This window comes from Trachurus trachurus, assembly GCF_905171665.1.
Source record: "Trachurus trachurus genome assembly, chromosome: 3".
NCBI lineage: Eukaryota > Metazoa > Chordata > Actinopteri > Carangiformes > Carangidae > Trachurus > Trachurus trachurus.
Window position 1 is genome coordinate 40,086,279 of NC_139893.1, and position 15,744 is coordinate 40,102,022.

The following is a 15,744-nucleotide window of genomic DNA, read 5'->3' on the forward strand; positions in this document are numbered from 1 at the left end:
AATGTTGTAATCCTGCTGGTTCAGTGTAATACTTCCCATATTGAAGCTGCAGCCTCCAGCTTCTAACTCTCTGCAATGTCCTTGTTGGAGTTGAGAGTTGTAATTTTCCACCTCTTTCCTGCAGGGACACTACACTGAAGTCACTGTGCTCATGTGATGACGGACTCTCTCAACAAGTCCACCTGATCCAAGGAGGACAAGCCTGACTGGTGCTTCTGAATTTCACGGGTGCTGTGTGTTAACATGGTGCACAATGGCCAGCCTTATCACTGGGGGATCCTGCTGCTCGTGCAGTGGAGCATACACTTCTTGCCTTTCTCTTTTTATTTCTGACACCGTGTTGTGATTCAGATGTGACCTACTTCCACCTCCTGAGCAAGACAGACGCTGTCACCGCGCGCTGCACACCTGGAAACCAGGACGTGATGTCAGGCCTCTGGAGGACGTCGCTTGTTTTAATCAAACTGATTCTCACGCATGCTGCAGTAAATTAATGTAAAATGGCTCCAAGTCGTTGTAGTTGGTTGCAGATGTGTTGTGACAGGACATGATGTAATGTACAAAAACACTCTCAACACTCCCAAACCAGATTTTATTCCACCAGGCTGGAGACAATTCTGCACGGCCTGTGTGTGTGTGTGTGTGTGTGTGTGTGTGTGTGTGTGTGTGTGTGTGTGTGTGTGTGTGTGTGTGTGTGTGTGTGTGTGTGTGTGTGTGCCACAGGCCTGAGGAGTTGTATGTAACGAGTGAATATGAACCACCTGGAGATCCAGTGAGAGACCTTGGCTGCTGCTCCTGAAATCAATTACACACAACACTGATGAAGCACAGTGGTGAGTGAGTTAACTGATGGAGCTGTTTTTGTGGTCGTTTATAAACTAATATATATATACACACATAATATACACACACACACGTCTGGACATCTGGTCATAAATCACAGCCGTACATATGTAAACTAAAAGTGTGTTTTCAATGGAGCTAGAGCTCAAGATGATTTCTAGATTTTCGAATGCATCAAACCATCATCAAAGTAACCTTGCATGGAAACATCTGTTGTCATATTTTGTCATGTTTCTCCTTTAATTATTCTGAATATTTAAAATAAATATTCTGAATAAGCCCAGCCCATTTAAAGCATAATCACGTTTTGATATGGTAAAAGCAAATACAGACACTACACAGTTAATAGTGTTCTCACTCTAGTAAACCCCCGTTTTTTATTTAGTAATTACACTGTAAATCACAAGCCGTATTCTGTACTAATTCATTTTAATGTACCTTTGGTCTTAGTGTTGTTCATAGAATCTCATTGTTTTCCAACTTCCAATCAATGTCATTAAATTAGTTCAACACTTTTTCACAGTTTCACAGCTGCTTCCAGTGAAGGGCTTTAAAGACCAACTGCTGTCTTCAGCCTTCATTTCACAGCATGTCCCGCTGTTGATTTAGTGCTAAATAAAGCCACAGATGCTAAGACGCTTTGTTTTTTTTTTGCTACAAAGAGATGTGTATTATTTGCCAATGGAGCAAAGAGCAGGGTACAGGATTTTGTAGGATTTAGGTTTATCCGTCTCGGCTAAGATTATCCAGAACATTACAATATGTCCCTCTGTAATATTCCTCCAAATTACTTCTGATTCATTATTTATCCAAAAATCTCCTGTGATGCATTATGTCTTGTACAAGAGAGATTTGGACATCATGACAACAAAAATAAATGTCACATGATAACTAGGAACACCATCTTTTATTTGCAACAACTATAACATTAGAACAAGGCCTGAGAAACAAGAGATGAAGCAATTATATGGCAGGCAAGGCAGCGTTTCCAGATTATCCATCTAGATGATCTGGCACAGCAGCTCTCTGACACCTCCTAAACCACACTACACTAAGTTCAGTGCACCTGCCAGGAAGTCGAGTTCAGATTCCTTGTAGGTCCAAATGAGGTTGACTTGAAACTAATTGGCCATTTAGAGGCAAATCTGTCTAAATTAATGTGTCTTTACCTCAGCAATTTGTCTCACTGACCTGGTGTGCTGCCAGGGAGGTGAGGGCCCCGGCTTTGTGACATTTTATGAGGACAATAGTAAAGCCTGACGGCTCGTCCAACTGGTTACTCAGGATGAAATATGCCTGTGGGATGTAGAAGAACGCTGGATGCCAGAGGAAGGAGAGAGGAGGGTGGAAACTGTCCAAACAGTGCAGGGCTTTTTTTCTGCCACAAAATTACTGATGAATATTACTAATTATACACTGCAAGTCCAATATCCACTCCTTAAAATATTTCTTCAGGGGGTGTAGTGTACCTCACTAGAGGCTAGTCCTCGCTGCAGCGCCGGTTCGGGTCCCCTGGCGGTCCTTTGCTGCATGTCATTCCCACTCTCTCTGTCTCTCCATTTCCTGTGCCTCTGTGTGACGGTTTTGTTCATTAAAGGCATAAAAGTAAAAAAAAAAAAACTTAAAAAATGCATGTCACAGTCAGAGTCTGAACCCTTTGGTTGTAAATGAAGACCAGTGTGGCCTTCCTGTGAGCTTTATTTAAGTGTCTCTATGAAAAACACGTTTTTTCTGGTCTCTACATAAAACTGGTCCTCCCCGAGCAACTGCAACAACCAACTCCTAGAATGAGGAAAGCAAACTATTTTTTTTTCAAATTCTTTATTGAAAAAGTACAAAAATAAACAATACTGGCATTTTTCATAGTGCATAGTACATAAGTGTCAAGGGAATGCCAGGTGAACATCATTCAACATTAGTGCAAGTTAACTCACAATAGGAACACACACATTACTGCTTCAATAGAATACATTCATAGCAGTTAAAATAAAATTTAAATAAACATCTCAAAATAAATAGTCAAAAATAAAATGTATGTATAAAATAGAATAAACATTGATTTTGAGGATGATGAGATTCAAATCAATTTTAGTTATTCATTTCAGTGGGAAATTTCTTGAAGTTATCATATAGTTTTTATGCCTTTATTTCTGTTACAAATTTTAGGGATTTCATGTACAAATTAAATTCATGCATGAAGACAATAAATTTGGGGGATGTCTTCATAATTCTATTCTTGTGGATGAAAAATTTTGCTAGACAAAGAATTAAATTGCAACAGAGTTCATCATATTTGTTTTGTAAGATCATACCGAAAGTGACATCATCACGAGAGATAGCAGCTGGATAGGCTATTATTTTTTGTTTGATCCAATTGTGGATGTCAACCTAGAATGTTTGTATTATATCACATGAGAAGATATGATCCGTGGTTTCAATGTCATTTTCACAGAATGTGCATAAATTGTCACCGATATTAAAGCATAGTCTAAGTAATTCTTTAGAAGGATAAATGTTGTTCATAATTTTAAAGTGTGTTTCTTTAGTTTTATGGGGTATAGGAAATTTTAGGTACATTGTTCTTAGTTTATGAATTGATTTATTATAATATTTATGTAGGATATTATTTTTGTTTTGTTTGCCGGGGAACAATGTTTCAGTGAGGCAGTTCCTTATAAAAATGATTGTTACATTTTTTCTCCCGGATTAAAATCCCCTGTACTGACAATGGGCCCAGTTGTGGTATTATAGGTTGGTGGGCCAATATATTTTTTGTTAGAAATATAAATCCATGAGGAAGTGCTTTTTGTAATTTAATAAAGTCTGTTTTGGAAGGGTTGAATTTATGTTTAGTGCAAAATTGTTGATAATCTAAGAGATTACCATTGGTAAACAGCAAACTAGGTCCTGCTCCTGCATGGACTCTGCAGCTGCAGCCCACCCACTGGTAAACCGGCGCTCCTACAGGGCAGGCTGCTCAGAGCCTCAGACTAGTCTGAGCAGACGACTCTCTGTTTTGGTAAGCAACCGGATGCAGGGCGAGAGAGACAGGCCTTTCCGTCAAAATAAAAGCACCAAGCTAATAAAATGCGGTGAAACTTTTTTATATAATTTACAAGAAAGTCCCTGAGCCATTAAGGTAAACTTTTGCTTTTATTGTATTGCGTTGATGTCTATTTTTATAAGTTTTATGTTGGTGAACACTTTTACTTTGGTGAATAGGTGATTTACGGATGCGGATGAACGGAACCAGAATGCAGACAAAATTGGGAGTTGACACAGCAGGCTCCGCTCATGGCTCCGCTCTGAAGAGTGATGCGGCTGCTCGGATCAGCTCCTGTGGTGAGGTAACGACGGGAGTGAGCTGCAGACTGGTCGGCCCCCTCTGCTCCAGAACACTCCCTCTCCCCGGACAAGGGGGCGGTCATCCCCTAGTGAAGTTCGGTTTGTCCAGCGGTTAGATAGCATTGTGTTGCAATGTCGTCCAGAGCTAGACACGCAAATTGCTCAGTTGTTGGTTGTACAAATCGACATAAGTGCTTATATTCTGTCCCAGCCAAAGAAGAACAGAAGAGACAGTGGTTGCGTTTTATTTTTAACGACAACGTGCCGGCTACGTTGCCTGCAAGTTTGTATGTGTGTGCGAACCACTTCACTTCGGCTTGTTTCAGTAACGAGGGTCAGTACAAAGCTGGCTTTGCCTCCACACTGACCCTCATAAAAGGATCACTCCCAGTCCCAACCATACGGGATCCAGCAACTGCACCTGGGCCATCGGTAAGTCGCCACGTTTTTATATTATTTACAGTTGCATATGCGACAATGGCGTTTGAAGCGAGTTTAAAGGTAGAGTCTGGAGTTTTGTTTGTTGCAGTTTGTAAACAAAACATGTGTAGCCTCCAAGGGGGCAGTTGTGGGTCTGAGAAGTGAAGCTCACTTCCGCATTCAACAAACTGCAATCCCCTCGGCTTCCTCTGGGGGCTGGCTCCAGAAGGGAGCAACTCTAATTGAGCCCCATGTTAAAATAGCCGACTTTACAGCTTAAAAAAACATATTTACAGCCTGGTACATTTTATTTTTTTGGTCTCAACCGATAGTTTCTACCCCCGCACACACTCTGAGGGGGGTGAATTTTTTTAAAACTCTACTGTTTTACTATTATTAGGTTTAAAATTCTGGCCAATTGGGGCGCGGAAACGTTGAGTGACAGGTCCGGAGACCAACTGGCACAAAACAGACGTCCATTCTTTTTACAGTCTATGGTAGCCTCCTGCCCATAGACTGTAAAAAGAATGGACGTAGCAACCGTGACGTCACCCACTGGTTTGGGGAGTCGTTTTTGTGACTCAAATATGGCGGCCTGAACAGCGCCATGTTGGATTGGCCGGCCGAGAACCCGCCCACTGGCCTCTTAGCAGCCTGTCTCCGGACCGCTCCGGACCTGTCACTCAAGGTTTCAGCGCCCTACTTGGCCAGAGTTTTAACCTAATAACAGTAAAACGGTAGAGTTAAAAAAAAATTCACCCCCCTCAGAGTGTGTGCGGAGGTAGAAACTATCGGTTGAGACCAAAAAACGTTCTGACACCAGGCTTTGATCATGTTTATTGAGGATGTAAAGTCGGCGATTTTAACATGGGGGTCTATGGAGAATGCTGCTTTCTGACACCAGCCCCCAGAGGAAGCCCAGGGGATTGCAGTTTTTTGAACGCGGAAGTGAGCTTCACTTCTCAGACCGACAACTGCCCCCTTGCTCCTGCCCCAGACAGCAGCAGTTGTCAGGTTTCGGCCCACAGCTCCAGCGCTTCACTTGGACTGGATTTCCTTTCCTTTACGGTCCTGACTGTCACCAACACCGGCAGCCTCCGGTGTTGTGTTGTTATACCGTTGTTGTGAGCTGGGAAGAGGGTGTTAGCGGCGGATGCTTACCGCTAGCCGAAGTTAGCATCGAGCTAGCTCCCCACAACGGTCTTCATACTTGTTACCAGTTGAGACTTTAGCTGTCGGTGACGGTCGGGAATTGGTTTGCGGCTCCAATGCGAGAAAAAACACCGACTCTCTCGCTCTCCACACAGAAACCAAAGACACTCTATTTACAATATAGTTTATAAACCGTCTTTGACACGGTCACCACCACACAGTACTAGAAGCCCAAAGATGGATTTCATTTGTATTGTCTAGTGTTTATTTTTGGACACAAAACTCCAGACCCAACCTTTAATGTTCATAATATTATGAGGGACCTTAGTTGTCCCACTAAAAAGTCTGCAAACATGTACAGACGACTGGAGACAGAGACTACCTGTATGCCAACAGTTTCAAAGAGTTTGGAGACATTAGCTTTCGTTAGCTGTTTTTAGATGTTAACCTGTTGCAGGTCAGTGGGGGATGGGAGCCCAGTGGTTGTGTTGCCAAGTGAGGGTCTCTCATGTAATGGTGAACAACACACAAATTCCTTATTAAGCTTTATACAGTCTTTTTATTTTTATTTTTTTTATACAGGCCAGCACATCAAGTGCATCCATTCAGCCACCAGCATCAAGGGATGTGGCATGTCAGACTGACCCAGTGAGCACACAGCTATCCTTCAGGACTCCTCAGTCCCACTTGAGAAGTAAAGGTATGTACAAACCATCTTCCATACAATAGTTTTGATGAAGTTGGTTATGTAGACTTTTTTAGTAAAATGATATTGTTGTTTACAGGTGTTCAGGCTACTGTGTCCTGCCAGGATTTTGGTGTTGGAACATCCCCTGCAGACCCTTTTTGTTTTTCATCAACACATGTAACGAGTCCCTCAAAGAGACCTCGTCTGGACCTTAAAGAGGAGCTGGAGGAAGATCCTTTAGAGGGCAGCTCTGCAGTGGCAGCTCCAAAGGTGGAGGATCCTGCAGAGTCCGTCACAGCGCCGTCAGAGTCAACACTTTTGTCGTAAGTTACCCAATATTTTGTTGTTTGTGTGTGTTAGTGAGTGCACATGTGGTGATGGTAGTTCACTAGAGAAGAATAGTGCTGTGTAAGACAATAGTCCTGCAAGAAATTAAACATGAATTTTTCATCACTATATTCATTTTTGTCTGAAAAATGTAGACAGATTCATGTAGATCTTATGATGTTCTTTTGGTTCCTGATGATTACTTATGTTTTTAATTGTGCGGATACATAAAAGATCAGTGTCTATGGAAACTGAAGTTCCTTTAACTGTCCTGGAGATTTCCTATAACCTATATGACTATATTTTTCATTGTAAGACTGTTGTTGTTTACATCAGTAGTTGTACCTATGTTTAGACCAACTGGAAAGAGTGTAGTGGTTTAGAGTACACTACTGAAGAGAACTCAAACTGTTTAATTGCTAAATGTGTTCTCCTTTTCTTTGATATAGACAAGAATCATCCACTCCCACACACAAGATCCGAAAATACATAGTGCAGGAGGGCTGCATTATGGAACTGTTTGGTGCTTGGTGACAGTTTGCACCGTCACCCACATCCTACTTTTGGATTCTTACGGACATGACCTCAGCGGATATTTCTGATGCTCCTCTAAAAATGGAAGCTCCTGCCTTTTATAAATCAAGTCACTTATTTTTAAAACATGAAAAGTGAAAGTTTAATTGTCTGGAAACAACAAGATCACAGTGAAGTGTACACTGTGCCTCTGTGTTTCAGCTTTTTTTCATTATGCAATCCATTGTGGCATTTAACATAGTGGGTATTATGGTCCTCTCTTTCAAACCACAACAATAAGATGTTTGAATGTTAAAGGGATAGTTCACCCTAGAATGATATTTCGCTCATTATCTACTCACCCTCATGTTGACTAAGGGCTGGAAGAATTATCAGAGTCCACCGTCCCTTCTCTGAGTTACAGGGGGTCTCGGCGTAGCAGTGAATTTCAATGCAACGGTTGCAAAGGGACACCGGAGCTCTTCGTAAAAAAACACACACAAAAAAACATCCAAATACCTCCATGATGCTCGTATGTAATGTCCGTCTTGTGCTGAAGCCCCAAATTGCGTAATTGTCCCGAAAAAAAAAAAAAAAGTCTATATTTTAAGCTTGAGCCGGTGCATATTCTCATTTGTCCAGGTCATAGTATTTCAAAGGAGGTTAAATCGAAAGCAACTGGACTTTAAGTTGGACAACGACAGTCGTTGGAGTCACTTGCCACTTGTGAACAGTAGTTGTTCTTTGTTCTCAATCTAGCCTCAAAGAACAACCACTGTTCACAAGTGGCAAGTGACTCCAACGACTGTCGTTAGAACACAATAGGGCACTAACGAAGTCGAAACCAACTTCCCACCAACGACTGTCACTCCAACTACTGTCGTTGGCACTTGGAGCACAAAAGGGAACCAGTGACATCATCACCCTTGTGAAACGCCCACACAAGAGGTTAAATAGTGAGTCTCCACACCAGATAGTTGGACCAGTCCCAGCCTGGTCAGCTGCGTACATGAACTGATGAAGCCTCTTGGATGAGAGGTGAAACGTCTTCCTAGACAAATAACTAAGTCCAGTTGCTTTCGATTTAACCTCCTTTGAAATATATTTTAAGCTTGTTTGTAGCGGAAGCTTCTCGAAGCTCCTCTTCCTGGGCCGTCCAAATCTCGCGTGATTCGCAGTAAACGCACTGACGCCGGCGCAAATCACGCGAGATTTGCCTAGAAGGACTTTGGCTTCAACACAAACCTGCTAAAACAAATGAGCAGGTTTGTAGTTTATAATTATTCAAATGCTGATAAAACTGTATTGTAGTGAAAATGTTAAAAGTATTTAAAGGTCCAGTGTGTAAAATGGGGGGAAAGCCGTGATATCTAGTGTTCAGATGCTAGATATCTCTTCTTCGTGAGCGTGAAACTCGCGAAACCCTCTCTCTGGCTGGCTGGATTTTCTGTCCGGGCTGCTGTCAAAACATGGCGGTGCAAAATGGCGACAGTCTTTAAAGAAAGACCCTTGCTATACGTATATGTAAAATAATAATTATATGGCTACGAAAACCAAACAAATTTGATTTTATAGTGATTATACACTTACACAAATATATCCACTGGTAGTATATTCAGATTATGTCAATAAACCTTGCCAATCATTACACACTGGACCTTTAATACAACTCAAAGTGAATGAAGAAGAGACATCTGAGACTTTAAATTAAGAACCACAAGGCAAATGTGTCATTTTGTCAACAAAAGTGTGACAACAGTAAAATTTATTAAGTCAGCAGACAATGCCTTTTGATATTTGCTTCATATGAGAACACAACATACATTCCACCACTCGCAGCATTCGGTGCACATCCGACCCTCATGCAGCACTTTACTTTTGACCTGTTTAAAAACTGAAAGCTTGTTGTTGCAGAGATGACGCCTGTTCATACTGAGAGGAAAAAAATGAATGTAACCAGTAACAGACAGATGTGACATACGAGAAGGAGCCAAGGTTAAGATGCACATTCTTATTGTCAATTCTAGTTCATTTAAAATGACCCTGAGCAATAGTCCGTGTAAACATTTCTACATTCGCTCCAAACTGATGAGGTGGAAGAAAAGTCAGTGTCTTCTCTTCCACATAACACGTTCTTCTTCATCCTCGCTAAATATCTACAATGGGGGCGTGGGGTCCTTTTTATAGGCATGCTGGTGTTCTTGTTTACATACTGTATGTTGCTGTGCATATACAAGGGATAAACATGACACCAACTGTTCCATGAATCATTTAAGATCCATATGATTGCTTTATTTTTAAACTCTTCTCTCTAATGGAGTATGATAGAGACTGCGATAGAAATATACTTCATATATAGTTAAATACTGTATTCAAGGAGTGCATTCAGATGCTCCAGCAGTAGATATGTGGGGGCTGACGGCTGTTCTGCATATACCGAGGGGCAATCGACGTGCTAAGGAAAGGACAGCGAGCAGCAGAGATCATTCTGGGCTAGACTCTGGATCAGTCTGCACCACTCAGCCCTCTTCTGGGTGATGTAGGCTGGGGTGATGATTTGCATGGGAAGGCGAGGCGAGCCCTCCACCCTGGCCTTCTCGCACAAGGCCTCGGCGATACAGATAACATACATGCCACAGTCATAGCTGTTCTGCTGCGAAGGGCAGGGCTCCTCCACAAACAGCGCTTTTCTCCCCGCGCCCAGGAAAGGCTCTAACTTGCTGGCGATGCGCCGCGCGTGCAGCGAATTGCTGCCGTTTTGAGAGTCATAGTGGGCAAAGTGGTTGGAGTTGTGATGGTAAACCAAAAGGCTCCAATGGGATCCCCCGGCCGTCTGATTGGAGTTGTCGTTAACAGCTAGGAAGACCCAGCGGCGGGAGGCAAGACCCAGCGGCTCCAGAAACAGGGCCAGCTCATCGGGGCAGGAAGCACACTTGATGAACTGAGTGACCTCCGGGCTGATGAAGATGATGGTCCCTCCCAGGACTCTGAAGCGCTCTGCGGCAAAGTATTCAAAGGCAAAACCGATGACTTGGTCATTGAGCCAGTATGGTCCTTCCAGTAAGGACACGTCAGAGCGCCGCAGCAGGCTGTCCTGGTAGCTCAACACTACAGGGTCCATCCTCCTACACAGTCAGGGAGTGTCAGTCTGAAAACACAGAGCCAGATGTTAGTGCTGAATGTTTTCAGCTGATCTGTCAATCACCAGAAAATGAATCAGCAGCTGAGGTGACTGTACAGGACAAGCAATCTAAAGATGTTGCTCATTTAAAATACTGAATGTCCTTTTAGCTTTTCTGTTTTCTCTTCTCTACTAAGAAAGCAAAGCTGAAATGATGAAAGTTAGTCCGTGTTTGGGGATGTGATATCATGCACATATTAATGGTGTAATATACAGCATTAAATAGTAGCCAACAGAGCTGATATGATGATTAGTTCATTAGTCAACAAAGAAAAAAATGTTTTTTTTGATCCATGAATTTACTAAGTTTAACATTTGTATTCATGTTTTTAATGGGTCCGCGTAGCTCAAACATTAACTGAGAAGGTAAACCATGCTCAGCTCACATAATACATGAGCAGCGAGGGACTATTTTCTGCAGTGAGTGCGTTTCATTTGGACACCTGCAGCACATTCTGCTGATTGTACTTCATACTAAATGACATTGTGAACACAGGAGTTTTGTTTGCGTTACTTTTACCACAGTAAAGGACCTGGACCCTTCGTCCACCACTGCCTGAAGCTAACACAGTAAGCCCCAGGTCTGCTTCACTGCTGCGGACCTTTACACGGAGCGGAGAGGTTTGGTTTCCAACCGCTGTGTCACTTTAATTCACCGTGGTGGTTTTAACGGCTGTAACCGTCAGGGTTCGGACGGTGAAGCCGCTGCGGAGTCACATTACTGCAATGCGTCTACCTGACTGTTGAAACCACGGTTAGCATGAGCCGGCTAATAGCCACAGTCAGTACACGAAGCTGAACAACTCGGCCAAACGATGATTTTTAGCCTGCAGAAAATAACCCGTGTACTGCCACATTACGATACGTGTTGTTCATTCAATGTCCATACCTGTAAAAGACACATTCAACTAAGAAGTACCACGAAAACTGCGGTCTTGTCCCTCATTGCAGCGGACTAACGTAAACTGAGGCAAAGTTTTGACACCGTAAACATTTCGCGACAGTTGGGAGGAGACAAGCTTGGTCGTGATTGGCTGATTTCATCCGGGCATCTGCGCAGTGCTTTTAACGGGTAGTAGTCTGTTCCACAACACCAACACATTGAAACGATAACGGCAGTGGAGCAAGATATCCAGATCCTTAGTTCTGTAGAAAATACTAACACAACACTGTTGAAATGCCCCAGTAGCAACCAGACATGCAAACCCTGCATTGCAGTTAGTGACTGGTAGTCAAAGTGTGTAAGTATAATCAGGAAAATGTGCCTCACTCCAGACAAGTCCGTCATTATTAATTAGAATCAAAGCAACATTTGCAATTGCTCTAATTTGTGACGCAGATTTAAATAATTTTATATCAGGCACTTAATGAAATCTTCCCATTTTAAGCCTGATTCATTCAATGTTTCACATATTTAAATGAAAAATAATTTAAACCATCAAACACCCACTTTTCTTCATTTATAGGCGTAGCCTACCTTTAAAAAATGTAGCCTATATATTTTATTTGACGCACCTTATCGTAATGCAAATTTAGGCTAAATGTTATTGATTTTACTACCTACAAACGTCCGCCATTTATAGTATTTTTTGTTTTTGTTTTAGAGTAGGCCTATTATACTATTAGCCTATTATATAGCCTATGATTGGTCAAAGAGTCCTGCAATAAATATAAGGTAGGCTAGCCGAAGAAAATGATTTATGTCAGATACTGCAAATGGAAATGTTGGCCTACTTATATAGATATTTTATTATTTAGCCTATAAAAGTTATCCTATAATATTGTAGCTATAAATTCATAAAAGAAAATGAGGTAGCATAGGCTATCTGCTTAACTCCCATGTCAACCATGTCTGAACCATAGGTCTGAAGGTCTGAACTTAAAATAGCCGCTGGTGCTCGGTTCAGACGATGATCCAGAAACATGAGGTTTTTTTCCCCACAACTTTATTAAGAATTGTGCAAAACAATACAATTCAACACAACAACAAAGATTATCGCCAGGGGGTTACATGCATAAAGGCATTTTTTACAGATTGCATTATAAAAATATGTTGTAGAGACCACATAGGTTCAAGGTCTTGATAGCTTTTGTGTTATTAGATTTTTCAATGGTTTCAATATAGCCTACTGCTTGACTTCGTTCTTAAATGTAAGAAAAAAAGGATTTTGATTTGTGTATCTAGCCTACATTTATGAATGTGCCATTTGGATAAAAGGATTAATGGTAGCCTACCGTCTAACTTAAACCAAACTGTACATTTTCAAAACAAAGGGAAAAATCTGGCTCAATAGAAAGGGAAATCAAATTACAGACATCTACCCAGAAACTGGTAGAAAAAGGGCAAGACCAAAACAAACCAGACACATGAGGTGTGTGCTCCCTGTAGCTACTACACTTTCTGCTACTTCCTGTTATTTGGCCTCGTCCTGCCCCTGGATGTTGTCCCCGCCCAGGAGCGGCGTGAACGCGCACGGCAGCGCGCCGGAGAGTGGCAGCAGTGATTAGCGAAGCAGAGAGGAGTTTTCAGCGACCGTCACCGAGCTGCGAAGGACTGCCCTGTAATTACATTCAAACTCGCTCGGATATATCTGTAAAAAACAAAATGCGCAAGTGTTCAGCGCGGACTTGAATTTCGAGCAGTTGTTCGGGCGGCGAGCGGCGGGAGAGAAGAAGACGGCAAATGAATTGAGTGGGAATGCAGGGAATTAAATAGAGACTTAGACATTTGTGTGGCTCCGAGCTCCACAACCCATCCTGAGGAGAGACGACAAACTTCCAGTCCCGCTTCCAGTTGACTTCAGCGCTCACGTCTGGAGGTAAGGAGTGTGTGATGTGGAGGAGTTGTGCTGTGGAGTGATATGGAGCGGAGTAGTGGGGTGCTGCCCCAGTGCCCCGGGCTGGGGAGAGGGGCTCTGGGGCTCTGGGGCTGGAGCAGCAGCAGCTGGATCAGTGGATCATCCATGAATCAGTTTAGACTCTGCAACAAACCTGTTCCCTCAAGCTGCACTCATCTGCAACATTGTTTTAACTGCCATGCTTGTTAAGGTGTGTATGGGCTCAGCCGCTGCTCTTTGTTGAATTGACGTGTAACAATCAGAAGTGTGTGCGTGTGTGTATATGTGATGTGTGTGAGGGCTTGTAAAAAAGTTTGCTGCTCAGTGTCATGTCACACTGCCTCTACAGAGTGCCTGCTCTGCATCTAAAGACTGCAATGATATCCTTATGAAACGAGACACTGTAGAGCCAGAACCCAGTTTGGATTTACTGTGTTGAGTTTTAAATCACCAGTTGACATAAAGTTGACATCAATATTAGTGCTGAAATTGATTGGTTTTTAGTAGCCTATCAATGAATCCTCTGATAGTCTTCAATACCTGGAAAGTGGTGAGAAAGAGACCGTTCCTAACTTGTGATGTCCTTGTTTAGCTTGTTTTATCCAAGCAAGAGCACAAAACAAACACACAGAAATTGTATGAGCCCATCCCAAAATCAGAGAAGCTAAAATCAACAAACGTTCTGTGTTTTTGCTTGGAAATATAACCAAACAACAGCCAGCCGATTAGTATTTGATGAACTCATGGATTAATGGTTGCAGCTCTGAGTCAGATTTAGTCTAAAAGGGCAAATTTTCATCTGTATTTAAAGAAACACACGTAATGTCAGTGCGTAAAAGTAGTACAAACACCAACACGGGACAGACGCACACAATCACACATGACAGTCACAATTACACGAACACGGTTTGATTAAAAGAATTCATTAGCTGAAGCACATAAATGGGGTTTAGGTGTATGAGGAGGGGTTGTGCTGGCCTGAGTGTGTGTGGCTGCAGCGGGGAGGGAGAAGTGTTTACATGTATTATTTAGTGGAGGTCAGAGCTACAGCTCACAATGCAGCGAAAGCAGCACAGACTGCAAAGCGGCTGTAATTGCACAAGGAGGTCCAACGGGGTGAAGGAAGATGCTGAATCATGGGTCTGTGTCTCAGTCAGTCAGTGTGACGGACAAAATCAAGGAAAGACAGTTGACTTCCTGGATCTGCGCTTTTATCTTTGACTGTGGCACATAAACATTTCTGCAGAGGCTGTGGCCTGCATTATATATGTGTGTGTGTGAGTTCATACTGTGTTATACATGTTGCCTTTCTTACAGAGTTGTCAGGAGAAAGATGATGTCATTTTAGGGGGAAGAAGATGGATAACCCACCGCAGTGCCCGTGATCATCTCACTGTGCTTGTTTGACAGTTACGTAATAGCTCTATTAGATTTAGAGCTGGGTCTCAGTGCTTTTTTTTTTAGTGCTTTGGCTGGATGTTTGTCCTGTGATTTAGTAAAAACATTAGTAAATGTTGTTCCAGATCAGCCTCCCCTTTCATGATAGCTGCAGAGCTCATCCTGCCCTCAGATCAGCACAGGTGATGAGAGTAAAGTGGGCCTGTCCTGCAGGAATGTGAGGTCTGAGAAGACACAGCTGCTGTGTGTGTGTAGAATGAGACGCAGCCCGGGCCGGGACTCCAGCAACTGGTCCCTGTTGACATCTGACACCCCACAGGCCCCTCTGTCTGCTATTTCTAAAAGGCCGGCATCGGTTAGTACCACGCTGGGCCGCGTCTGTGTCGGGATTTATCACCGACACCACCTGAAAGATCGAGTCTGAGGTCGAGAACGTCTGAAAAGTCTCTGCAGCAGCTAATTTATACAGTTGTGCAGCAGTTCTGTGAAATACTTCCAGGATTAGAACAAGACAATCTACCTTTGTTCAGCTATACTTCAACTTTTTACCTCTCTAAGACGTTTTGATGTGGACACACATGTCCAGAAGCCACAGACCACAGAGCAGCATCGCTCCATGCAGAGTTCCTCCACTTCACAGCTACATTATGTGGGATCCGCTCAGTTTGAACACAAATCATGGCTTCAGGTTTGTATCGTGTCTCTCAGACCTGGGGTGCGGCCTCGCTTTTGGCCGGTCTTGTTCCTGGTGTTCAGCTGAGTTCAAACAGCCTTGTTGTAGGTTGTTATGAATTGTTTCAATTATGTGCCTCATATATCTTTGGAAATTTGGCATAAAATAAAACCTCAGAAGTTGAATCCAAAGATGGAGAGGCTTCAGTTCACTGAACAAAGAGCTTGGCTATAGACAGTGTGTTAGATGCAGTATCGTGTCCTGCGGCACATTTTAGATGTGGACCAGCTGAGCCGTCATGGCGGCAACAGGAGCAGACATCACTGCAGTTAAACCCCCTAAAAGCTGCATTAGCTCAAATGATGAA

The 15,744-nt window shown here is 42.7% G+C and overlaps 2 protein-coding genes across 2 annotated transcripts in view; one reads left to right on the plus strand and one right to left on the minus strand.

The window, feature by feature from the left end:
- Positions 1-9,043: 9,043 nt before the first annotated feature.
- On the minus strand, positions 9,044-10,409 carry senp8 (SUMO peptidase family member, NEDD8 specific; the record flags this gene model as incomplete). The annotated part of the gene is made up of 1 exon (XM_084001723.1): positions 9,044-10,409. One exon carries the CDS (start codon positions 10,407-10,409, stop codon positions 9,744-9,746), a length of 666 nt encoding a protein of 221 aa, XP_083857849.1. The 3' UTR covers positions 9,044-9,743.
- Positions 10,410-12,994: 2,585 nt separating this feature from the next.
- myo9aa (myosin IXAa) overlaps positions 12,995-15,744 on the plus strand; it is a 129,536-nt gene continuing 126,786 nt past the window's right edge. The window contains exon 1 of the mRNA XM_083993532.1: positions 12,995-13,288. The gene's annotated coding sequence lies outside the window, so the exon portion shown is untranslated. The remainder of the gene's footprint in view (positions 13,289-15,744) is intronic.